The following is a 27,029-nucleotide window of genomic DNA, read 5'->3' on the forward strand; positions in this document are numbered from 1 at the left end:
CCCAGCACTACCCTCCCCTGCCCATTCTTTGTATATACTTGTACTGTTTTTTTGTTCTTTCTTTTTTTTACCGACTATATCTACTGCATAGTACTGTGTTCTATTCGTCTGTCATTCAATGTTATATGAGATACTTAAATGGTTTCCTGTGGAAATAAGCGTAGTCTTTTCTAGGATCTACTTTTAGTAGACCTTGTACCAGTGAACTCTACCGTCATGAAACTGTACCTTTCCTATGCAAACTCAATCAATCAATCATTCAATACTTTGCTTTCAACGCATTTACACAATTTGCAAATGGTACATTATGTATGACTTTAAACTTAAATATACATACTTTAGTTAATATACAGGCTTCTAAGTTATAATTAGATCCACGCAAAACATTGTGGTACCATAGTTTGTTTAACCCCGTCCAGTCAGTGTAGCGTGCAAAAACTGCACAATGGAAGATCTGGCATCTCTTTGTCATTGTTTACATTATTATGGGCTGCTGGGTGTGAATAGACTCTGAGTGTGAGTGAACTACCTGGCTGTGGGCCCAGATGCAAGCCTGGGTGTCTCTTCATGTTATGTCTATTTAAATAGCAACCAGTTGTTCCAGCGTTCATTCACCACCTCACTGGTTCCACCTGCTGGTCCAGTAGTTAACGCACAGCACACCTGCTGCTTCCTGGACACTAATGAGATGAGTCACAGAGAGAGAGAGAGAGAGAGAGAGAGAAGAGCTAGGGAACAATAGCCTGATCTCAGACTCAGCTCACGCAGTAGTCTGAAACTGTGCCCTATTCTGAGCGATTTACGGGGGAGGGACTTTTTTGCAAGCGTGCACGCGTGCGTCTGCGCGCGAGTGATCGTGACGCACAGTGATCGAGACGCACGGTGGACGCGACGCACGGTCGTGGAGTGTGTATGTGATTGTGTGTGTCTCTCTGTCTGTGCCAGTGACTGCTTCCACACAGAACTGCGACCAGAAACATGTAATCAACATTAACAGCTTGGTGAAATCAGCACGCGCGTGCGTGTGTGTGTGTGTGTGTGTGCCTTCCTCAGCCTGCCTGTGTGTGTGAATTTCGTTTGAATCGTTTCAACTGTTGCGCGGATTGGATATTCGTTAGACCCACCCCCACCCCCTGCGCTCATTGGACGGGCCGAAAATAAATCCCGATTCATGTACTCAGCTCCAGACCAGAGAAAGAGTCCACTCTGAGAGTGGGCAGGGTCTATGGTCTGGAAGCAGGCTTTGGGAACAAGGTATCCTGACTTCCTGAGATCAGTAGCATTTGGGGGTAATGATCCGGTCGGGAGCAGAAACCACCTACGTCATGTTGTAGTCCTCAGACGGACTTGGCTGGAACTATCAAACCGGAAACAGTTTTAAAGATTAGTTTTTTGGGGCTTTTATTGATAGGACAGTAGACTGACAGGAAATGGGGGGAGAGATGAGGAGTGACATGCGGCAAAGGTCGTCCGGTTCGGGAATCGAACCAGCGACACGGACAGGCATCCATGCCTATGTGGCAATGCCTAAGTGGTATGCACCTCGACCAGTAGGCCAGCGGGCGCCCCCTAACCGGAAACAGTTTTAACCCAAAATAATTCCTTGTGCTCAAGGGCATCATTTTAGGGCCTACCCAATAAAACCTTTGATGCGGAGTAGTTTTGCTTATTTTTTGAAAAGTTTGTTTGGTATATCCATCTTTTAGTTAAACTCGTAGTAGTCTCGCGTAGCCAGACAACTATTCCACAATCTCTGAATGCTATATAGATTCTGGAACAGCAGCTCCCGAACGGCGAGTATCGAAAACGGGCATTAACGTTCAAAAAAAAATATTTTAAAATGTCATTTCTGCTAAGCAGCAAGCTAAACATGCTTATATGATTTTTATTTATATAATGATAAATATGTGTGATGTGAGACTGAAACGGAAGTGACGTGGGGGCTTCACTTCCGCTTCATCTCGCACTCGCCGTTTCTTCCCCGGTGCGCCAGACTGTATGCCGGGAGCATTTGACCAAATCGCGGAGGCAACAGTCTGGCCACGCAAGACTAAACTCGTAGTGACTGGCAAGACTACACTTCTCGAGCATTTAAATAGGGATTGGGGAAACAAATGGGAGTCCAAAACAAAGCTACACCGCTTCTTCTGCCTGTTGCCGCTTTAGGCCACGCCTGTTTTTGAATTTTGAATCCTGAAAAGTAACAGTTTTTGGACACAATGAGCTTTCCTCCCGACAGAGACGAAAAGAGATGAGTCATAGAGAGAAAGAGAGAGAGAGGGGCACGGTGGCACAGTTGGGTAGCGACGTTGCCTCACAGCTGGAAGGTTCCGGGTTTTATTCCCACCGGGGATTCTGTGGGTACCGGGGGGCATCAGTGCCCATCAATGTTAATCTAACTGAAATGTGTACAAATAGAACCAAATGGACTCTTTACGGGCAGAGCTGTCTGGGAGATATGACAGTGGTCCAAAGCCTTTATCAAAGCCTTTATCAATTCCACCAAGCACCATGGCTTTTCGGCATGCCCACAACTCCTGATATACCCGTGCAAGCATGTCTTTTTATTATAATTCAGGCACGATACGTCATTATAACATCATGAGCCTTCCGCTTATGAGACGTCGCCCCAAACTACTCTGCATCGCATACAAAGCAAACTGCCAGACACTTACTGCACCCCCGCGCTTGAAATTCAGAGTGTTAAGAATATGGGTTGAGGTCTTCTTGTCCTGATCGTTGTTTGTCGTGCCTTTCAGAGCGTCCGCTGTACCATCAGGAGAAGGTCCTGCCTTTCCTCTACTCCCCCGACGTCTCTGACTCGCCCAAAAACACCCTGCTCATCAAAAGACACCCTGCCATGGAGGCCATCCTCCTCTACCTGGGTACACACACACACACACACACACACACACACACACACACACACACACACACACACACAAAGACTGTCTCTAAATTCATCCCGACTGTCATGTCTTCCGTGTGTGTGTGTGTGTGTGTGTGTGTGTGTGTGTGTGTGTGTGTGTGTGTGTGTGTGTGTGTGTGTGTGTGTGTGTGTGTGTGTGTGTGTGTGTGTGTGTGTGTGTGTGTGTGTGTGTGTGTGTGTGTGTGTGTGTGTGTGTATACTGACTCTCTAGCCACTAAAGCCAGCAAGACAGAAGTGACCAAACACGGAACGCTGAAGTTCCGTGAGGAGAGGAACATTCTGGGACTGGGAAGTTTCCACGACCGCTACTTCATGCTGGCGGGCAACTCTCTGAGGATGTACAAGGAGATCAGGGTAAGACTACATGTGCTCCAAACCTGGTTATGGGGTGGCTTAGTGGTTTGTGAGCCAGAGCCCCTGGTCGTCCCAGGTACGATTCCAGGCCAACCCAGAAATGTGGACGTTTGTCCCTGCAGCAGGACTCTTAACCCCTAATTGCTCCCCGAGTGAGCGCCCCTTTGAGGGCTGTGATCAGCTGGGTTGAACAGGGGGAGCAGGTCCACATTATTATTGAACGCATTGTGTGTCATTTAGATTTGAGCTATTATACAGTATATGAGTGTGTGTCATGATTTTCCCAAAAGATTGCAAATATACAAGCTCATACGGAACATTGGAATATTTGTGCAAATCTTTGAATATATAAATCATCTTTTAAAGCGGAAGATTTTTAACTACAATCTTTGCTTCTGGGGGTCCCTGGAACAATGCTTTTTTAGATGGGGGTCCGTGGCCAAATACATATAATTCTGGGGGTCCTTGACATGAAAAGGTTTGAACACCACTGATATAGAAACATATATTTTTTCAGAAAACTGTTAGGATTTAGAAGACATTTGTAGAATCGCCCTCAGAACTTAAGGATTAATTAACTGATACATTTATCAGGGTAAGCCCACATGTGCACACTGTCCAACCCTCAATGTTTCATTCATCCATGTGTTAACCCTGAGAATGTACTGTACAAATATAAACCAATGGTTTTGGTTCAAGTCAAATGACACAGAAATGCATATTGGTTGTTCAGCGGCTATTCGTTGTTCTTTAGGGTGGGTGAAGTGCTAAATATCAGTGGTTCTCAAACATTCTCATGCCAAGGAATTGCAAAGAATTGATATTTATTTGGCCGCGGACCCCCACTTGAAAAGATTTTGTGCAAGATTTTTCGACTCTGTCTCTCTCTCTCTCTCTCTCTCTCTCTGTCTATTTATGTCTATTTCTTTCTGTCACTGCGTCTCTCTCTCTCTCTCTGTCTCATCACTATCTCATGTCTTGTCTCTCCCTCTGCTTGTCAGAGTAACCGTCCAGATCGTGAATGGCCGGTGAAGAACCTGAAGGTCTACCTGGGCATCAAGAAGAAGCTGCGTCCTCCCACATGGTGAGACCTACAGTATGAGTAGAACCCTGACCTTTTAATGTCAAGGACCCCCATAACTCATGAGTTACAGACCTGTAAGGGCATTACGAACCATCTCAAGGAACGCTGAGGGTCCCTGGACCACACTTTGAAAACCACTCCTCTGTGTTTCACTGTTCCATCCTACAAGGTTTAGAAACACTTACTTGAATGATTTTTGCCTCTTTTAAAAATGTTTATTGTTGGTTTGGCCACTAGGGGGCAGGGTAATCCAACTAACTGCCAACATCAGTTTAATAGTTAAAATCCCTTAGTGCCACAGATCTCCAATTCTCTTTCCTTCTTCATGATTAGCCACTCAGACTGGGATTCCCCTGGGGCCTAATTGGCCCCTCCTTTTTTAAATAGCTATTCTAGATCTGCCATTTCCACTGAATGTTTTCACCTATTGTTTGTTGAATGATCACCTACAGTATGCTGACTTGCCCAGAAAAGGGATGCTAGAGTTCATGTGGTCAATGAGAGTCCAAACCTTGAACCTGTGTCTCTGTCCGTGTCTGTGTAGCTGGGGTCTGACGGTGGTGTATGAGAGTGACAAACAGGAGAAGCCCGACAGACAGCAGTGGTGAGTACAGTAGCCGCCATAAACCTTCCTGCACGTGAACCGTTATTAAACGGTGACCTACACAGTCCAGGCCAGTCCACTGTCCTCATGGCACAATGTCCAGTAAAGCCTGATTCATGCAGTACTTAGTCGAATGATGGTTGTCGGCAGGGCAGGAATTTCAGGGAGGCAACGAAAGGCCATGGCCGTCGTTGCCCTTCAGTTTGGCCTTTTGCCGCTCAAAAAAATGGCATGTCCTGAGGCCTTTCTCCTCTCTCTTTCTTATCAATATGTAGACACCAGTGTCTCCTTTTCTTACCATGTAGATATGTTGAGATTCAGAATTATTAACCCCCCCTGAGTCCCCATCTTTAAACAAATCCAGCAACTTTGATTGGTGTTGGGCTGAACATGGATCAGATTGTAAATACCATTATTTATTTCACTGCAGATCTGTCATACATATAACATTTTAATTCTAAATTCATTCTTTCAATGGCCCTAAAACGATGAAATTCCAGGCCTAAAAGAGCCAATCTGCTATTTTATAGCCAATCTCTCCAACGCGACAGCTGCTTTTATTGCACCAACGAAAGGAAGAGTGTTCAGCTCCAAACGTCACAGCTGTCTTTGATGCAATAATAAAGCCACTGTCGCATTGGAGCCCTCAAGTGTGCGAGCGTTTTTATTTATTCATGGAGAGAGAGGTGGAGAGCTTGACGTGAATGCTCAAACTGATGCCCAAAAGGAGTTGGAGTTGAGTTCGGCGTGACTTTATCACTCAACCCGCTGGAACATGCCTCCCAAAATCCCTGCTCTTCCCCCGTAAACAGAGATTTATTCTGACACTGTGGGAAGACTCGACTCGGTGTGCTTTTTCAGTTGCTCTGTGTTTTGTCTTTCTCTGCGTGTGTTCTAAACCTCGTCTGCAGCTTCAGAGACGACACACTGTTACAGGAAACTAGCTGGGATAGGCTCTGTAGGCAGTAGAGAAAAAACAGGTCAGATCCCTGCGTGACGGTTGGTTATCTGCTCATGAAAGGTCACCACCAGCCAGGAGGCACGCACACACGCCATGTACAAGCACACACATACGCTCACACTCACACACATACCTGTAAACCTGCATTAACTCTCAGCTACTCATGCATGCGTGCATGTACTGGGCACACATGTACTACTAAAGTGAAACCATTTTGTAAGCCTTTATTTGCTAGAGACAGTGGAGTGAGAGAGAGAGAGAGTAGAAGAGGAATGAGAATATATATGCACCGATAACCACCTGCCATTTTAACTTAAATGATGTGTGTTCTAAAAATGTGCATGAAATTACATTCTTACGTTATTTCCACAGTTCACTTTATGCAGTTATTTTAGGCATGGCTCTTAGAGTACATTGTGGAGAGGAAAAAAAGACAATCTACAAGCTCACACAAACTTTTAGTTCTGGGGAACCGAGTCAAACTAAATGTACTGTAATGCCCCCAATTCCAAGTGCTTCTCAGGGTGGGAGGGCCACCTCAGTTCAAAATTTATTATTTTGGGGGGTCGCGGACTGAAAAGTTTGGGAACACTTTTTCTTAGAGGCAGAAAGAAAATCTCGGTTCGCTCGCTTGTACCCCCTCCCGAGCATCTATTCCATTAGAATGTCTTTTTGCTGTCTTCCATCCCTGTGTGTTGCGTGTGCTGCTCTGTTACGTAGCTCTCTCTGTGCCTGGCGACATCTCTGCACGTCTGTGGATGTTCTGTTTCTGTGTTGTTGTCACACTGTGAGCTGGAACATCTCTGTCACGCTTCATTATCACCACAACACACTCACACTGCTCTGACAGACGGACAGACAGACAGACGGCTAAATAAGAAAAAGAGGTTGCGCATAAACATTGGGTTTTCTCAGTGGAGTGCTTGACCCAAAATCCAGTATACCCAGTATACTGTATAATCCAGACTTCATCATCGGAGCTCTGATGTTGAAAGCTCATAACTGAAGCACGTAAGCGTTTATTTATTGGTGTGTGGAAAAAAATGGAAATGTGATTGTTTTGAAATTTTTGTCGCTCGCCGAAAACATTATGATGTGCACTACTCCTTTAATCTCTCTTTTGGTTCTTGAGCTAAAACGTTTGGGAACCACTGGTCTAAACACGAGTGTGGGAGAATGTCGATGCCATGCGTGTAAGTTTATGTGAGCAAGCGCACGAGTGTGCGCACGTCACTGTGTGTAGTAGGGGTGTGCGGACTGTGCGCCACCCAGGACAGGGCGGACGTACTGTGTGTAGATTAATAGTGTGGGTATAATAATCCTTAATGGAAGCTAACGAGCTCTGTTAACGATGTTAATGACACGCACCACCATCCCGTGGCGTGCACTGTGTGTGTGTGTGTGTGTGTGTGTGTGTGTGAGTACGTGCATCCCATTCTGATTGATTTAATTCTCCAGGCTGTCTGGCCGTTATTCATGTATCAGTGTGACATTATTGTGGCGTCTCGGTGGAGAGCGTTTGAATAATCGCTGCCTGGTGTCCGATAATGAATGATTTGGATAAATAAATGAAGCCAGCAGCACTAGAGAGCTGCTGCTGCCCACTGGTTGGCAAAAAAAAAAAGTACTCTCTCTGTCTGACAGGCACCTTCTGAGACGCAAAACAAACACAGACACACAGATGAACAAACATCACACAATGCTGCTGCCACACAATGTGTGGATACCACACAAACAGATGTATACACACACACACACACACACACACACACACACACACACACACACACACACACACACACACACACACACAGAGAGAGAGAGAGACATACGCAGACTCACATACAGGGTTGCATTTGTTTGCGGAGGGGGGAAGGGCAGACCGTGAATTGTAGACCGTGTGATATATTTGATTATTTATGCTTGGTAATGTCACAATGTAACAATTTAATCAATTTCTCGATTTTTTTTTCCGGCTTTTAAGATAATTAGTTTTTCTACTAATCAGAACACTACACACTCACATTACATGTTTACAATGTACTGTAAACAACGACTGCACAAACAAGACACTAGAGGCAAGCAAACTGTCACTATGGGAGCCAAACCAGGGCAAAACCTGGAAAGGCTGCACCACCTACGTTGATGCACTGCGGCGCGACAGCTTAACTAACAACACTGTAGAGCTCGAGACCCCCCGTGACAACTTAAGTACCTTAATCATATGGCTACTACTTTGCATAACAGGTTTCTAGTGGTGAATCATGTGAGCGTCCTCATCCACTGTATAAAAGCCGGACAGAATTTTGGCTTGCACGCTAAATAGAATGCCTCCACCGAAGAAGAGACTCGTTCAAAGCAAATTTAGTTTCACTACAGCAGCAAAACCTAGGCCTCCAGCAGTGACCACACATAGGTTCATTTAGAAGATATTTTCGAATGCTGTTGTGGTCATGGTCATGTGTGTCATAAATTGACTGTTTCGCTGTATCGGCTGTTCTGCGCGCATGTAGTGGTGCGCGCATGTGCGAGCGTGTGCACGTGACCGTCAATAACTTACCGTCCCCCCTGAAAAGAAAAGACCAAAGCAGTAGCGTGGATAACCAATAAATAATTAAGAATACAGTAGGAAATAGTGGGAACATTCATCACAGCAGGCTTTGGAGAGTGTGCTCTGAAGGTGCTCGTGTGCATTGGTTCCTACTGTATGTCTCTCTACGTTGGAAGATTAGTTTAGAAGCAACACTCGCTGTTGGCGCTCGAGGTGCTGTGAGGGAGACGGTGTCTGTTTCGGTTAGCGCCTCACTGTTATGTGTCGGCACCCTTTTCCCGGCTGTGATCATTTTTCATTATTTCACTCAAATCTTCCCCTGTTTTTCTCTTTCCTGCTGTGTACACGCACACACACAACACACGCACGCGCGCGCACACACACACACACACACACACACACACACACACACACACACACACACACACACACACACACCCTCTCCAACATCTTTACACGTTCTAGTTTTCAACCCCCTCTCTTCTCTGTTTATTACAGTTGCATCATAGAGTGTACGTTGCAGTTGAAGATGCATGAGTCAACATTTCTATTTACCGAACAATATTTACCTGAGACTTGGACTAAATGCCCACGTCCTTTTTTCACCTTCTTTTGAAATAATCGGGAACACAAAAAATAAATTCTGTATATGTTTAATGACAATATACGCCCCCTCCCCCACCTCCTGCAATGCAGAACAACTGAAACGTTTAACTTTGCCGTAATCCATTGAACATGAACGATGGAAAGTGATGTTTAACCTAAACGAAACTCTAACTGTCAGTCGCAAACAAGATAAAAAAATATATATATATCACTACTTTTTCTAATCGATTAAACTGATTAGTTGGATTACTTGTTGCAGCCCTACTGTACATCTGAGCATTATCTTCTAATAACCTTTAACCTTGTTTTTTGTTATGGGTTATGTTATGGAGCACCCCAACCTAAGGATTTGACAATGAGTGTAGTATAACTTGAACATTAAAAGTGATGATACTGATGTCCTTGAACCTTTGACTGTGTGCAGGTACCTGTGCTGTGACACCCATTCAGATAGGTTGGAGTGGTTCGCTACCTTCCTCAGCATACAGGTGAGAAGACCCAACACACACAAACATACATACATAAATACATAAATACACACTGAAACATCTGTTTAACTCTGAGAGCATAAAAGAGGTCCTACTAAAATTTGACTCTGGATTTTTACTGTGTCCTGCAATACGTTCATTGCTGTTTATCACATACTGTAATAGATTTACACAGCCTCCAACGCAGCCTCCAACTCTAGTCCTATTGTGCCGATCATCAGAGCAATGGTCACTGAGTTCTGGCCATTTGCAGTGTTAAACACTGCTGTAGTTTCCATATGTGTGCAATTTAGGTTTTATGATTCATGGCTATTCTCATGCCAGACCCCTGAACAGTGTTTGTGCCACGAATCGGAGCATCGATGGCGCCTGTGGTTGCCCGATGGCCTCTACCATACAGATTGGTGGAAAGTGGAAATAACATTTATTCATTGGATTTAGGGCTGTCGCGATTATGACGTTTTACATGACGATTCATTTCTTTTTGGCTTTTACGCTTTGAAGTTGCACACACAAGTTGCATGACGCGTAGTGAGCTTGTAGATCTGCTATTTCCACTATGTTTTTTGCTTAAAAAAAATATGAACATTTTTCAACATGGAAACGATTATGACGTCAAATTATGATGTCAAATAATGGCGATTAGACGATTGTGTAATAATTGTGACTGCCCTAATTGGATTCATCATTCAGAATCAGAATCGTCAATATTGTCACAGGTTTACAGTAGGGTTTATTTGATAGAAAATAAGTAATTTTTTTAGGGTGAACTACTCCTTTAAACCTTTAAGCTGAGGCTATTGTTTTCCCTTGACATTAAACATCTTCTCTGGGGGGCGCCCGCTGGCCTACCGGTCCAGGCGCATACCACATAGGCTCTGATGCTTGACAGCGTGTCGCGGATTCGAGTCCCGATCCCGACAACCTTTGCTGCGTGTCACTCCCCATCTCTCTCTCCCCGTTTCCAGTCACTCTACTGTCCTGTCAATAAAGGCATAAAAGCCCCAAAACAAATATTTAACCCATTTAGAACGGGTACACATTATAGTGTATTATTATTTTATGCTTTATCTATTGAAAAATAGCAAATATACAAGCTCACAGCGCGGCACCCCAAACTTGTAGATCTGCTATTTTTGAAAAATCATGACAATTAGAATTTTGACCTGATTCTTTAAGTGTCTTTTGAATCCTTCTATGTTTCTATGTCAGCAATCTGGCCAGCCATCGTCAAAGAAAAGGTCCTTTTCACTTAACTGGAGTACTATGTCAGTGGTCCTCAAACCTTTTCATGTGAAGGACCCCCAAAATGATATTTATTTGGCCACAGACCCGCATCTCAAAATATTTAGTTCCAGGGACCACCCAGAAGCAAAATTTGAGTTACAAACGTTAGCTTTGAAAATACATACATTCAAAGATTTGCACACATTTTCACGACTGTGAGCTTGTATATCTGCTATTTTTCACTGGTTAAAGCATTCAATAATTCTAGCCCTAAATGATGGTTGAGACTGTACATACTATAAGTGCATTTCATTGTAACTAAACCTCTTCATTGTTGCTCCCTCCATCCCGTTGTGTCCTCAGTGTAATGGCGACGTGTGGCCAGCGGATGGCGTGCAGCAGACACGCGTGACCCCCGTGCTGCCGCTGAACAACCACCACGGTAACGTGTCTTTGATCCCGTTGCGTGGCAGTGAGAATGAGATGCGGAACAGCGTAGCAGCTTACAGCCAAGACCCACTTGCTGTGAGTCAATGCACCAATCACTGGGACTGATCCTAGACATGACCGGCCTATCATGTAGCTCGGTCTTAACAGTCGGCAGCAGCAGCAGCGATTCCCAACCTTGTTGTGCGGGCCCAGGGCCCTCTCGTGGGCCGCGAGGGTATTGCAAGTGGGCCCCCAAATCATTGGCAAAACACCAAGATTTTAATGATAATATTGTTGTTTTCCCGGTGGAAACCTTGTATGTCCAAAACCGATTGTTTTGCATTTATAATTTAAAAAATTAAAATAGCCGATCTACAAGCACACAACGCCTCGGTTCGAGGCCTTGTGTGCTTGTAGATCTGCTGTTTTCACCAGTTTTGTGCGACAGTCTTGTATGATGAAGCAGGGCTGATTGATTGATTGAAGAGTTTATTTGCAGTTTGCTTTACTTTACGAAAAAGAATTACAAATTTGAAACTTAGAGATACAAGGTTTCTGCCTGACAGTGACGATAAATACTGAATAATACTGTAGTAACTTAAAAGTTTACTACATTGGTTCCATTGATCCAATGCGGCACACAATCAACTGGTTGGTCATTTAAAATAAACGTGCTCTGAAAACGTACGTGGCCCACCCATCTGACCGCCTAACACTGGATGGGTGGACCCCTGCGTCCAGAGAAGGTTGGGAGCCGCTGCTCTGCTATGGCTATCGGCCAATCGGAGGCATCCATACTGACCAGGTGTGTCCGACCCAGAACTCTCTGCAGAGTGAAGTGACTGCTTATAGTGGTTAGTTTTATGTTGCGTGCTGGTAATCTATCTTAAACTATGTGAGGATGTATAATTAGGCTCAATGCTGATCACAGGATAGTGCAATTAGTACGAGTTGTTTACACTCAGATTTTGAATGGGAACATTTGAATCCAATCTGGCTCCTAATCCAATTTTGTGTCCCTAATTGTAATGGTTTGGGGACACAGGGAGAGATCAGCTTCATGATTGCTTGAACAATTCTCTCTTTTTCCCTCTCTCTATCTCCCACTCTCTACCGTCAATAAAAGAGTCTGGGAGATAAGGATTAAATCACAGTTATAATATGTAATACATGTTCAGTACGCAAGGGTGGGGGTTGAAACCTGGTCAGGATCGAACGCCGATCCGTCACATGATTCACAATGGTGATTCACCCATGAATTGCTTGGACCCGGTTTGTTAGAGCTGTGGGGTTTGGACCAAATCGGACCTCATGCCCTCTCTTCTTTCTGGGTCCCTGCATCTGACACGTATTCATGGGTTGCATTTGTAGTCCTAAACGGCCATGTTGAGGTGTTTCTTTTTGTCTGATTGGCACAGAACTAATGTTCTACTTCAATCAGAACACCTGTGTTGGTCCTCAACATGGCTGGTGTAGGACTACAAATGCAACCCATGAATAGCTCTGTAACCCTGTTAGCTTTTCAGCCTAGCGTCTCATGAAGAGAGAGTGAATTACTACTCCAATCTTGGGCATGGGCTGAAAATCTTTTTAAGAACCGCACCACGGTTCCAATGCGTTCTCACTCCCAGTACCAACTCATAACATAACATTTCAGGCTAGTCATTGAAACGTTGAAAATTCCCCGAAGTAGCAGCTTGTCAAGTTCAAGACGTTTCGAGCCTGCATATCTGCTGCTTTTGATGCTGTCGTGGTGTAGTGCGTTAATTTACGGGCTGGGCGGAGGGGGTGGGAATGGAGATGAGCGGTTTCTGCCCGACAGCGACGAAATGATTTGCATACCGATGACAGGGTGGGGAATTGAGTATGATCCGTCGCCGTCAACGCGGCATGTGAAATTCTGTCCTCTGCATTGGACGTGAAAAGGTTCCAGAACCAAAGTGTGGAAATAATGAGGATTTGGGAGTGAGAACGCTGCAAGATAACAGCCTGCTCGTATGAATGAATGAATATTCAAGATAACAGCCTGCTCGTATGAATGAATGAATATTCAAGATAACAGCCTGCTCGTATTAATTGAATGAATGAATAGTCAAGTTACTAGCTAGGGCTGTCACAATTATTACATAATCGTCTGATCGTGATTATTTGACATTATCGCAATTATTTTGTCATAATCGTCATAATCGTGAATGTTGAAAAATGTCAGAAATAGTGGAAATAGCAGATCTACAAGCTCACAACGCGTCGCATCGTTGTGAGCTTGTAGATCGTCTATTTCCACTATCAATGTTATTTTTTAAGTAGTAAGTTGTCAAATATGTCAGTAATGTATTTGTATGTTTAGGTTATGTGTCATATCTACCATATTAACTTCAAAGCCTAAAAGCCAAACAGAAATGTAATTATCAACAACAAATACACAATTAAATCGTTAATCGCCAATTATTTGAGTGACAATTAATCGTCATGTAAAATGTCATATCGTGACAGCCCTAATAACAGCCTGCTCGTATGAATGAATGAATGAATGAATGAATGTTCCGACCAGGGAACTTGATCAGTGTGAGCTTGCAGTTGTCTACTAGCTACAGTAAGTGCTTCTCAAACTCTTTAATTTCAAGGACCCCCAGGGTTTGATACGCTTTTAGGCCCCCCATCTGATAAAATGGTCTCTCTGGGAGACCCCAATCGACATTATAAAATCCTAACTCTTGAGAGCGTATCAAATGGAACCAAATGGACCCGTACGGGTCCATTTGGTTCCGTTTGATACGCTCTCAAGAGTTGCAGATCCGGAACCCCTCAAGGACCCCCGGGGGGTCCCCAGCCAGACCCCAGTTTGAGAACCATTTGGTCTATAGCTCTTGTTTCTTTCTACCCATTTAGTCCCCTGCCTCCTCTGCTGGTACACGCTTGACCAGAGTACATATTGATGATTACAGTGTACAAATGGAACCCGAATGGACATTGCACAGTATACAGTGTACATGCACAACACGTTGATGTTGTTCACACCGCGTGTGAACCAGCTGTGATGAAACATTTAACGAGCAGCCGAGGCAGCAGGATGAAAATGCTGATGACATGTCACAGTGTTGGGTTCTCAGCAAACCAAAGCTTGGCGTATTATACTTTCTCTGTGTGTGTTTGTGTGTGTGTGTGTGTGTGTGTGCACGTGCGCGTTTGTGTGCATGTGCATGTGCATGCTTGAGAGAGAGACACACAGGAAGTGAGATTGAATGGCTGACTGCTCATGTGTGTATGTATAGATGAATGCCAATAGTAAAGGCATTGTTCATAATTTTGACCTCTCTTAACATCTCTCTCTCTCTCGCTCTCACACACTCTCTCACTCACTCACTCACTCACTCACTCACTCACTCACTCACTCACTCACTCACTCTCACTCTCACTCGGACTTCACAATGTGCTCTCCCTAACTTGTGTGTTTTGTCTTCCGCGGGCCACTTTCACACATTATACTGTAATAATAAACGCTCCTTTTGTATATCTTCCAGCTCTTTAGAGACGTCCGCTAAAGAACCTTTTCAAAGGAAGGTGAGTTGTTTTTCATTCGCAAATATTGTTCACGCAGCTGGCAACGACATCTTCAAAGTATCCCATGATGATGATGTGCTCCAGATCTCTCCATGTTATATCATCACGACAAGTCACGAATGAATAAAAAAAAAACAACAACAGGGACTTCATTGTGGCCCCATGGGTGATGATGGAGAGATTATCTGTTAAGTTTATTTACCTTGGTATCCTAGTTTCTTTGAAGCACTCAATTGTTTACTTTGCACATCAATTCCGTGACCATTTAGCCGGTTGTTTGTTGGCTACAGTTCATGTTGAATTTCTCTCTGATTTCGCGCACTTTCGCTCTGGATAAGAGCGCCTGATAAATGCCTAAATTGTGAACTTGTAAATCTTAATGATTTAGCAGTAAGTGTTTGATGGATGAAATCCCGTATTCACTTATCCCATTTAGACCTTAGGCCGGTTCTACAAATGTCTTCTGAATCACTTTTAGGGTGCTTTTTGACTGGCAAAGAACCGGTTCTGGTTCTTTCTGCCGCCTATGGGATGAACCAGAGGTGAGCTTTTCCACCGAGAACCAAGTTGATTCCGAGGAATCACAAAATCCTTGGTTCCTCTGGTTCAATCTGGTGGAAACGCAAGCCGGTTCGCGTCCGGTTTGCAAGAATGAACCAAGATTCCAAGAAAGTTGAACGGCACTGGTTCTTGAACCAAGGTTCTTTTGGTGGAAAAGGCCCCTTAGTGAGTTCTCAAATGTTTGCGTGCCAAGGACCTCCAAAATGATATGCAGTTGGCCACGGACCCCTCAGCCAAATGCATAGAGAAACAATTGTTTAAAAACAATATATTCAAAATATTATCAAACACTTATTCAAAATAATTCTACTACTACTACTAATAGAGGGTATGCACATGCATGAAGTGAATGGCAAATCGAGTGGCAAATCGAGTGGCAAAGTGAGTTTAACGTTGTTTAACATCATTTAAAGCAATCAGGTAGGACTTTACTTTTTGGATGTATGGGCTTTCAAGGCCAGAAAGTAGTTTTTTGCCACTCAATAGGCGTTTCCGCATAACTTCCTGGTATGATGATGATGTCACGCGCATACCCTCTATAATAATAATAATATAAAAAATCAGAAGTATGTTTTCAAATAGCCAAGGTATAAAATAGGGCCAAAGTAGTTTATGTATGTTTTATAATATTATAATTTATATCTGCAAAGTAACTAGTAACTAAAGTTTCCAAATAAATGCAGTGGAGTAGAAGTAAAAGTATTGAAAATAGGTACAAATACCTGAAAGAAAAGAAGGACAACTTTGTTTTTTTTACAACAAGGGTTCATATTTTAGAATGTTATTAGAGAAAAGAAAAGATGAGTGTTAAAATGTTTTAATTTACTTCTTTCTATAGTTTTAGCAATTTTAATGACTGATTTCAGTAGTTGGGGGCATGCAAGCAAGTGGCTAAATATAGTATATTTAGACACAATATGCCGGCTATTTCTTTATTACTATTTACAGTAGCCCCATAAGTCACATCTGCCCATGAAGGATTGAGGTGCATCTTGGGAATGGGCTTGTCGTGTCTAAAAATACATATTTAGCCACTTGCACGGACCACTGAAATGAAGTCATTAAAATCACTAAAACAACAGAAAGCAGTAAATGAAAACATTTTAACACTATTTCTTTCATTACAATCTAAAATGTAAATTAAAAAAAAAAACAAAGTAGTACTTTTAAGTACAGTATTGAGTAAGTTTACGCCACTGCACAGATGCTTTCCCGGTTTAGCTGGGTTAAGTCAGTATCCTGGGATGAGAAGTGATTAGCTCATCAGCTGCAGGTATTGAAGCTGTGAGTTTGATGAGCCTGACCTCCGCTCAGCCGCTCCACTAATCACCACCAGCAACCACCCCACGGGATAATTACACTCCCTGATTCACTTAAGAGCTGATGAGGGAAACTCCACAGTGGAACAATCATTTACCACTGTTCCTTTTCCAAAATAATAATAACGCTGTTAAACTTTGAACGAACAATCGAGACTTCACATGGCTGCCACTTTGACATGAAACGGTATAGAGTAAAGTGTTAACAAATGATCGTACTTGCACCCTGATTCTGACTTTGACCTGAATGAATGGAACACAAACTTAATACCTGGAGTGTGTGTGATGGCCAGGGGAGAAGAGAAAAAAATAACTTCATTAGGAAAAAAACAAAACTCTGAACTCCTAGTATCATTTATTGGTACCCTACTATTTCATGTCAAAGTGGCTGCTGCACAAAAGGTCTATTGCGTTATGACTGTCTTTATTCCCTACCATGTGTACATGTGTCACTTGTTGGAAGTTCACACTTAGTTAAGATATGAAACTTTATTTTACGCTGTGAGCCTCAGTTGCTGTATATGTTTTCTATACAGTATATTTATAATTTCAATGCAATTCCAGCTAAACTATGTTCACGTATAGTGTACACTAATAGGTTATTATGTGGCCTAATTACAATGCAAACGAGCACCTGTTAATTGAACTTTTGAGAGTTAGATTTACTGGGGGGGGATGTTACAGCGCGTATACATCATTTAATCCACACCTCTCAGGAGGAACTTTCAAAGTGCTGTCACACGTTCGTTCGCCTCTGAGACACAGTTCCACCGTCTGACATTTCTTCAAACAGTTTCAGCACGTCGCCTTCTGCAAAGTCGAAGCAGTTTATTCTGCTCGTGTAAAATTGGATTTGAAATGCAAACACTGTAGAAAAATTAAAACGTAAAGGAATTGGCTTAACTTCGACCATGCAAATGTGCTATTTGATGTGTCGTCACCATCTCCCCTAACTCCTGGTCTGTCTGTTCTTTTGTCTGTCTTCTCTCAGAGGGGTCCGTCTTGGTGAGTTGCCCTCAGAGCATTCACACACCGCAGCACAGACACTGGCAACGCCGTCTTGTCTGTCGCCCCCACACCGCTGTCTGCTCCCACCACCACCAAAACACGGACCGGAACACCAATAAACAAGCAGACAAAACCGGATCGTACGTAAAATCATGGGCCCTTAACAACGGGGTCGCTGCCTGTGACCCGTAACATTATTCTTTTTTTATCCACGACTGAATTGAATCAAATGCTTGGGTTGGATTCAAAACGGAGGCTGTGATAAAACCGACAGGTCACTCGTGACCACGATGGAACGATTTCACAGACCACAGAGTGGCCCCGATCCGCCGCTCTGGTCCCTGTTCCCCCCGAAATAATCCACTTCTCCCATTGGACGATGGTGTTCCTGTGGCGTTGCTGACGACAATGGAGACATGAAGGACGAGCCGAGAGAAGCTATTGTATATTTAAAATTGTTTAACGTGAGGCTTCTTTGCTTAACATTCATAGCAACAATCAGTTCTAAAATGCAAAAAAAAGTAGAAATTCTTCATTCTTTTCTGTTCTTTTTTTTTCTTTTCTATTTTCAGATAGAAATATAATTTTTTACATGCACTGCTCTAGCCAATAGCAGATTTTTCTGTTTGTTCTTTACGTGTTTTCAGCATGTGTGCTGTCTGTGTGCTACAAGTCAAGTCGAATAGTTGTATTAAAAACGTACGTACTTATTAGACGATCTCTGTGAGGCCCTGGGACACTCTGTTACATAGCCTCTTCTATATGGAGACAAGCAACAGCAGGTACATTCATTGTGTGTGTCTCACGACTGTGACAAAAGGTTCACGATTTGACGTGAACTAAAAATCACACCCACAAATGAAATGTCAAGGTTTGTCATCATCTGGGCAACAGTATCTAATCTCACTTGGAAGAGTAAAGAATGTAGTCGTGTGACGTTTTAGTTTTAAGTGAGCTGTTGCTATGGATACACAGCTCTGTGTCATGAACATCCCTAACCTGATTACATCCTTGTATTCCTTCTCCAGGACACAGACACTGACCAAATACACTGCAAGAGGGAGGGAGAGTGTCTTTCTACTTTGTGCTATGACCGCGTTGCCCATTTTCGGCAAGTGGCACGGTCATACGACAAAGGATGAATTAGCCGCGGGACTGATATTAGACTAGAGTCTAATAGATATACATACATGCCACTTGTTTTGTTTTCATAGTGGGAACACTGCCTAAACCAGCATTATCAGAGAATCGTACAGTGTGTGTGTGTGTGTGTGTGTGTGTGTGTGTGTGTGTGTGTGTGTGTGTGTGTGTGTGTGTGTGTGTGTGTGTGTGTGTGTGTGTGTGTGTGTGTGTGTGTGTGTGTGTGTGTGTGTGTGTGTGTGTGTGTGTGTGTGTGTGTGTGTGACAGTCAGTTAGGCTAACAATTTATTTTAAGGAAAGTGGAGAGTTGCCTGCAGAGTGCAGACCAGAGTAAAATCTGTGTTGAATATAATGTACACTGAAGACAATGCATTTTATATCATCCACCTTTCAGGTAACCTATACTGAGCAACAACTTCACAATCATACACCGGTAAATATATACGTATATATAGGCCTACTGTATATACATTCATCCCATTCTCATGGTCGGTAATCCTCTGAGGCTTTTAGCACTGTCCCAGCTGTTCACTGTTGACTGTTCTAGCATAGCATCTAGACCAGGGTTTCACAAAGTGGGTGCTGTGGCACCTATAGGGTGCCGTAATGCCAGTCTAGGGGTGGAATTCATCAATATCACTACATCAATATCACTTCAAAAACAGACCTGATTTGCACTGTACTTGATGAATTCTTTTTTCCATTTACGGCCAACTCTTTCACTAAAAATAGTTTTTTGGTGAACCTTCCCCCCCCCAGAATAGGGATGCTGGTGTTCAAGTGGATAAACTTCAAGTTTATTTTCAGTCAGTTCTGATGGAAACAGATATTTCTCCGTGACATATAGCCTACCGTATCTCAGGTGGAAAGATGTGCATATTTCTGTCGCGTAATATGTATAGCTTATAAAATGAACAGTGTAATTCAGGGGTGCCGTGGATGAAAAGGTTATTTACAGGTGTACCCTGTCCCCGAGTCCAAACAGTTTGAAAACCCTTGATCTATTCTAGACCCTGTGTTGGGTGATCATCACAACACCCTGAGCAGCTCCCTCCCAGTCATTAGGTGAAGCCTGTTAGTTGTACGCAGGGTAGCCTCGGGATCCAGGCATTTCAAAGAGAAAGGCCTGGCCTAGCACCCCTGTAACTGTGACAATTTTCATTGTATATAAAATATATGTAGCCGTTCAGATATCTTGCTTTACATCAGTATTGTTCATGTGAACTGGTTTGTTTAGGCTTATCCATTATAATTATAAAATCGCTATGATTTTATCACTCGTTTTCCACCGCCGATCACTTCCTCATTTACTCAAAGCGGACAGCAGCAGGAGTCATGTCCCCCTCCGCGTCCTTTCCGAAACGCCGGAGGACCCGGTGAGATCTGCCGGGGGCATAGAGCGTCCGCGTTAGGTTAGACAATACGCAGGGTGACGTCTAGATTCAGCAGTTCTTCTAACCAGTACTAATTTCATGCATTTCATATAATGCATATAAGGGCTCATTTTGGGGGAATGGAGCAACGGCTACTTAATCTAATCTTTTTAACTCCACTGTGTTATTTTCATCTGAGCATTTCTTTGTTTCCTCGATAGTCAATCTACAATTATGACTTGACAATAACGTAATCATGGCACACAGCAGGGCTCTGCAAATCAAATGAGCACAGGAAGGGAGTACAGTGGTGTACATTCGTGTGGGCGGGTCGTCTTCAATCTTCCTAGACACCTAAATCAATATTTATAAGTTCCTAATTGATGGCCGTGTCGTGTGGAAGCCTGAAGCAAAGTGTTATGTGTGTTTACTCTGGTCCCGCTGCCTGCAGCTGTAAATGCCGTCCTGGATCGCAGACACGTTTGGTGTCGTCTCCCGTTATTTGTAAAAAAAAAAAAAAAAGATGTTTGCCTGCCATGCCTGTGTAAGACATTCCCTTGGTGTAATTATTTATTTGGACAGGAGAGGGCGCTAGGTGTCTGCAGCTCCACTCCAGGACTGGAGCGACCCTGTGTTCCGCTAAACACAGGCTTAGTGTTGGTCCATCTAAGTATGTTACTGTGTGCCTGCGTGCGTGCGTGCGTGCGTGCGTGCGTGCGTGCGTGTGCGCGCGTTTGAGAGGGAGAAACCATGTTTCGCTGCCCTGTAGTCCAGTGCTTAACAAGAGAAAAGATAAGGCTCTTATGTATTAATGTAATTGTTGTAGTTATATTTTTTTGTTCTCTCATACTCTTGACTGTTCTCTCTTTCTCTTGTTACAGTAGGTGATTGTTTTTTATATATATATATATATAATTACTGATCTCTGTTTCTGAAACTCTAATAAAACATTCAGCCAAAGTGTAGGCTACGTGTACGTGTGGGCACTCTTTGTGCGTATATTATCTGTGCAGACGCAAACAGTACATACATGTTGAGTAGCCTATGATTAGTGTGTGTTCGTTTTTATTACTTACTGACTGTGTACACTAAAATAGGATATCGTCTCTCTGGGGCAGGGGTGGGCAACTTTGATGATGGCGAGGGCCACTATATTTCCACCTTCACTCCAGAGGGCCACATTGCATATTGCTACTTCCTACTTTGTCATTCTAGTATCTCATACAAAAGAAGCAAAAATAGCAGATCTACAAGCTCAAACTTTGAACTTGTAGATCGGCTATTTTTGCTTCTTTTGAATTGGAATCCTGATTTTTTTTTTATTGGAATCCTGAAATGTAACATTTTGATTTAATTTCAAACACATTTAGTTATATACTCATGTTAACTCTATGAACCTAAATACAAATACCTACATTGCACATACAAAAATACATTTTAATACTACTATACTAGTCATTAAGCTATATAGACTGACAGAATTAAAGCAGGTCATTGAAATGGTAACGGCTGAAATCAATATCAGTATTCCGTTATTAACCTGCGGGCCGCATTAAGTGAAGGTGGGGGCCGCATGTTGCCCATGTATGCTGTAGGGCAGGGTTCCCCAAAAGGCGGGCCATTTACGGCCCGTGGGGGGCTACTGTCTGGCCCACACCAACCCCAGTAATAATGGTGGTATAAGAGCAGCAACAACACTAGTATATCGTCGTTGTCGGGTGGAAATCTCGTATCTCCAAATTTGTACGTTCTTTCCCAAATCATACAAGGCCGTCGCACAAAAGTAGTGAAAACAGCCGATCTACAAGTACACAACGCCTCGCACCGCGAGGCGTTTAAATACATTTTAAAATGATAAATGCAAAACGAACGGTTTTGGACATAAGATTTTCACCCGACAACGACGATATCTGAACTGTCGCTGGAGTAGTGGGAACGCCACCGTCGCCCCCTGCAATGTTGTGGCCCTCGGCTTGGTACCCTAGACATAATTCGGCCCGTGGGGAAAACTAATTGGGGAACCCTGCTGTAGGGTGTCCTAAAACTGTTACAGTACAATTCTGGATTCAAATTAAAAAATGGCAATTTCGCACATGTGGATCTGCTACTTTTGATACTTCAGTGTATCACTGTAGGATCCAGGATGATAAGTAGGGTGTTATAAAGATGGATCCATTACTCACCCTCTGGAGACCCGAATTCATGGATGTTCTTGTTTTTGTTTTGTTTTGTTTTTGTCACATCCCTAAGCCAATAATTTGAGGAGACTCTTTGTGCCTCCACAGGGAACCACTGCTGGCCAATCACATTTTTGGCTTAGGAATGCGACAAAAACAAAAACATATTAATGAATTCAAGTCTCTATGGGGTGAGTAATTGATTGGAAATGTAATTTACGTGAAAACGCAAAAAGTTTGAATATGGAGATATGGAGCTTTCTGCCCGACAGCAACTATATAGGCCTACAATGAATGGATGGACGGACGGGCGGACGGACAGATGGATTAAAGTAATAGAGAGCTCCTACAGATTTTGCGGTACACAGTATGTCTACAGTCATGTCATCAACATGGATCTGTCCCATTTAGCGCCACCATCAGGCCGATTCTTACATGCGACCTGACGGTCGCGAAGTCTTACTGGTTTTAAAACCTTGCATAATACTGTACACGTGGATGAAACGGCCGTGTTTCCATTGGTGCAGTGATACATTACTGATGTGTATTTGACAGCGGGACTGCAGCCAATCAGCATTGGAACTATCAATTTGAGGAAAAAACAGACTTTTATTGATCCCAGACTGGGGAGATGCAATCATCGTACAGCAGCATTCATACTGTATGAGCTGAACGCACACACCAAGAGCTTCACTGTCCGTAACATCGTGGTCTGTTGGTATATCTCTCTATCTCTTACTCACACAAACACTAGAAATGGCATACTATTGTGTGTATCACTATCAACAAACAGGAGGACAGTTGCAGCCTTCAATAGAATGAGTTCCTTAACTCTCTCTCACTCACACACAGCCGCATAGCCTCCGTACATTCATGAAATCTGAAGGGAAACTGTTGACCAGGCCTGAAGCTTTCATGACAATGTCATGATTCATCTAAATTACAACTGGAACCCTGCAGTGTGTGTGTGTGTGTGTGTGTGTGTGTGTTGTGTTTATTTATTTAGGCTACTGCAAAAGGTTGAGCATGAGTCTGTGATAACCTTTGGGCAACTCACACATTTTCGAACATTTTGCTTGCTCGCATTCATGAAACTAATGCGCTCACACACCAACATGCACGTACGCAAGCACACACACACACACACACACACACACACACACACACACACACCAAGAAATATACAGTCATGTTTCAAGCCTGCAGGATTATAACTGTGAAAAGATGTAATGTGTGCCCCCCTCTCAACCCCTCACACATACTGTACATACACACACACACACACACACACACACACACACACACACACACACACACACACACACACACACACACACACACAGGTCAGAAACGTCTTACCAGGCCTGGAGGTGTTCATGTAGAGGATGTCACGCTTGGGCCATGAAGTCCACATGACATGTGGGCGCTGAGGGGACAGCGCTGTCATGGCCCAACGTGTGTGTGAGTCAGCCAGCATGGTGCCACCAGCTCCCAGGTCCTCCTCCTAAGCAGGGCTGACACATCAGGGTCATCCTGCACCTCGAGGTGCTCGCTCTGGCACAGCTGTGTGTGGACGGCGACGTTGTACATCTACTTGATGTACTCGCGCTTGAATTTGGCATTCGGTGTGTTTTTGCAAGCTCAGGACTTTCACTACGCTGCAGTTCAATTAGAAATATCTGTATTTGTACTTAAAGAGGCACTGCCATGATTTCTTTCCACCCCTAAAACATGATGATCAGGTTTATGATTATACTAGGACGGGGGCGGGCAACTTTGATGATGGCGAGGGCCACTATATTTCCACCTTCACTCCAGTGGGCCACAATGCATATTGCTACGTCCTACTTTGTCATTCTAATATCTCATACAAAAGAAGCAAAAATAGCAGATCTACAAGCTCAAAACGCAGCTTGTAGATCGGCTCATTTTGCTTCTTTTGAATTGGAATCCTGAATATATATATTTGTTTTGTTATTTTTGAATTGGAATCCTGAAATGTAACATTTTGATTTAATTTCAAACTCGTTTAGTTTATACTCATGTTAACTTTATGAACCTAAATACAAATCCATTGGACATAAAAAATAAATGTATTACTACTATACTAGTCATTAAGCTAATAATATAGACTGACGGAAGAAGGTCATGTTTGGAATTGTAACAGATGAAATCAACAATATATCAGTATTCCGGTATTGACCTGCGGGCCGCATTAAGTGAAGGTGGGAGCCACATGTGGCCCCCGGGCCGCCAGTTGCCCATGTTTGTACTAGGAGGAAGATTTTTTTCCAAAAAAGTGTACAGAAAGAGTTAACATTAGGTTTTTATGTAGCCACACCCACCAGTTCATTAAGTATGCCTGGCTCTTCCGGTGGGTGGTGACCCAGCTGAAGTTAGCCACACCCACAGTGTTGGGTGAATCGTAAAAGGGGAGGGGATGATTATATGATGTCATTATATCACTGTTTTTGGGATCATGTAATAGAGTAGTGAAGTGTGACGTCATTTACACATCCCACCTGGTTTGCGGTTTTCTTCCCCCGCGTCATATAAGAACTGTGTTCCAATTTATAAACAAACTAGACCAGGTCAACCTGGTTGTGCCAGACCCGGTTGGTAACCCCTGTCTGTCATCATCATTTATGACATCATGCCTTTTGTAGGTATGTCATCATCATGTCATCATCATATATACCCTTTATATAGAAAAGGGACAGACCGACATTTGCTTATGTAGGCCTACCCATTTCATGGGTCTGGCAATTATCTCAGCGGTTTGACTCATATGGATATGAAGAATCAACTGATGGTGAGAAAACGCTAATATTTATGTCACCGAATTAGTTACATTCTCGCTAGAAACAGGCTTTATAAAATATGAGTGACTGACTATCATAAACCATACAGAGCCACCTCGCCGACAATATTGCAAAGACTGTTTGTTTATTTTTGGATCACAATGCTTATACCGGTATGAGACGATTTACTGTAAGGTGACTCAACCATGGAACAGAGGGATGAGCAAGTCACGTCATGACTTCACTGTTCTATTGCTCATAACAACCACACCAGGGGGTCTAATGAAGTACTGTCAACCTCCTAGACACATGAAAACCAGAAAAAGTACAAAACTATGGCACCGCCTCTTTAAGTACATTTCGTTGCTGTCGGGCAGAAACCTCTTATCTCCATATTCTAGTTTGTTCATAAATTAAAGCCCTACTAGATCACACGTAATGTATCAAGAGTAGCAGATCTACAAGCTTCCGGCATGAATCTACGCATTTCGAGCTTGTGGGTCTGCTACTTTAGCTATTTTTTAATTTGAATCCAGACAAGTAACAGTTTCGGACATATAAGGTTTCCACCCGACAGACGATTTCTACTTTACTGCGGACCCCCTGTAACAACCATGGACGGGGGTCCCCAGACCGCACTTTGAGAACCGCACTGCTCTAAAGTATAATTGAATGCACATCAGGCATGGACGTGGCCTTTATGCTATAGGACATAACGTGATAAATATGCGACCTATATTGTTGTTATGGGTCATCGCCAGCTTGTTGCGTAAGAGTGGGGGGAGGGAGATATGGTTGTAGTGATGAACGAGGAAAAATAATGGGAGAGATAAATAGTCCTCCAATCAGTTTAATTAGTTTAATACATCTCAGACTTCCTTGCAGTTCAGTTTCCACAAATTGGCTCCCATGAAGAAGAAAAAAAGAACTAAAGGAACAAATTGGTCACATAATGGCCTAAATGATCCTACACAGTAAAGATTCTCAGTGTTCATAAATCTATTTGCAACTCAGACAGATTTGCAAATATAACACATTTTGTACGTTATTTTTTCTGCTAAATTGATTCTGATAATAATCATAATAATAAAGCTTTATTTATATAGTAGCCTACCTTTCGAAACAGAGTTACAAAGTGCTTCACAGAGAATCAAAAACACCATACAACAACATACAGAACTTTAAAAATGTTAAAACAAAAAGTCATTACGCAGCAATGCAGTACGACACAATAGGTTAAAACATTTGGGGAATAAAAGCAGCGGATTTGAACCACGGACCCAGACTCTGTGATCCTGATCACCAGAGAGTCGGAGCTCTGAAAGTGAAGGCACGTTCACCTTATGTTTTCTTCCGGGAAAATGGGATTTCAAAGAGAGCTTTGTCTGAGGACCTCACATTGCGCTTTTGGGACATTTGGCTCGAGTAGTTCGGAGAGGTAGAATGTGGAATGGGGATGGGGCCGGAGCAGAGATGGCCTTAAAGCCAAGGTAATTCATCTTAAAATTCTGAAGGTGATTGGAAGCCAATGTAGAGGGATGCCAGAATTGGTGATGACTTTACTGTGTGATATCACATGATTTCATATGGCAGGCAGACTGTGATTGATTCATCTCGTGGCATTTTGCACTCTGGGCCAGTGTTGTCTGAGGCCTTCCGATTAGTTGTTTCTGGAAATTATTACACTGAGAATTGACCCATTAAGACCTGAGGGACGTCGATTCTTAAAATGTCTTTTGAAATTTCTGTTGGGCAGAAACCTCTTATGTCTTATCTTTTTCTATAAATTAATGCTCTACGTGATTATACTGCAGTGTCACACAAAAGTAGCAGATCTACGAGCTCAAAGCGTGACA

At 43.1% G+C, this 27,029-nt stretch overlaps 1 protein-coding gene across 5 annotated transcripts in view; it reads left to right on the forward strand.

Annotated features, from left to right (window-relative positions):
• arap1 (ArfGAP with RhoGAP domain, ankyrin repeat and PH domain 1) overlaps window positions 1-21,160 on the forward strand; it is a 132,995-nt gene extending 111,835 nt beyond the window's left edge. For 2 of the 5 annotated variants that reach the window (XM_080731558.1, XM_080731560.1), the window contains 6 exons: window positions 2,760-2,885; window positions 3,141-3,283; window positions 4,285-4,367; window positions 4,912-4,971; window positions 9,514-9,577; window positions 11,168-11,559. In XM_080731558.1, the coding sequence (XP_080587684.1) occupies window positions 2,760-2,885; window positions 3,141-3,283; window positions 4,285-4,367; window positions 4,912-4,971; window positions 9,514-9,577; window positions 11,168-11,359 (668 nt within the window). In that variant the 3' untranslated portion in view covers window positions 11,360-11,559. Of the gene's footprint in view, window positions 1-2,759; window positions 2,886-3,140; window positions 3,284-4,284; window positions 4,368-4,911; window positions 4,972-9,513; window positions 9,578-11,167; window positions 11,560-14,754 lie in introns of those variants that run through there. The other 3 variants (XM_080731559.1, XM_080731561.1, XM_080731562.1) reach the window with 3 other exon arrangements.
• Window positions 21,161-27,029: the final 5,869 nt, after the last annotated feature.

This window comes from Nannobrachium achirus (assembly GCF_963921795.1).
Source record: "Nannobrachium achirus genome assembly, chromosome: 8".
NCBI lineage: Eukaryota > Metazoa > Chordata > Actinopteri > Myctophiformes > Myctophidae > Nannobrachium > Nannobrachium achirus.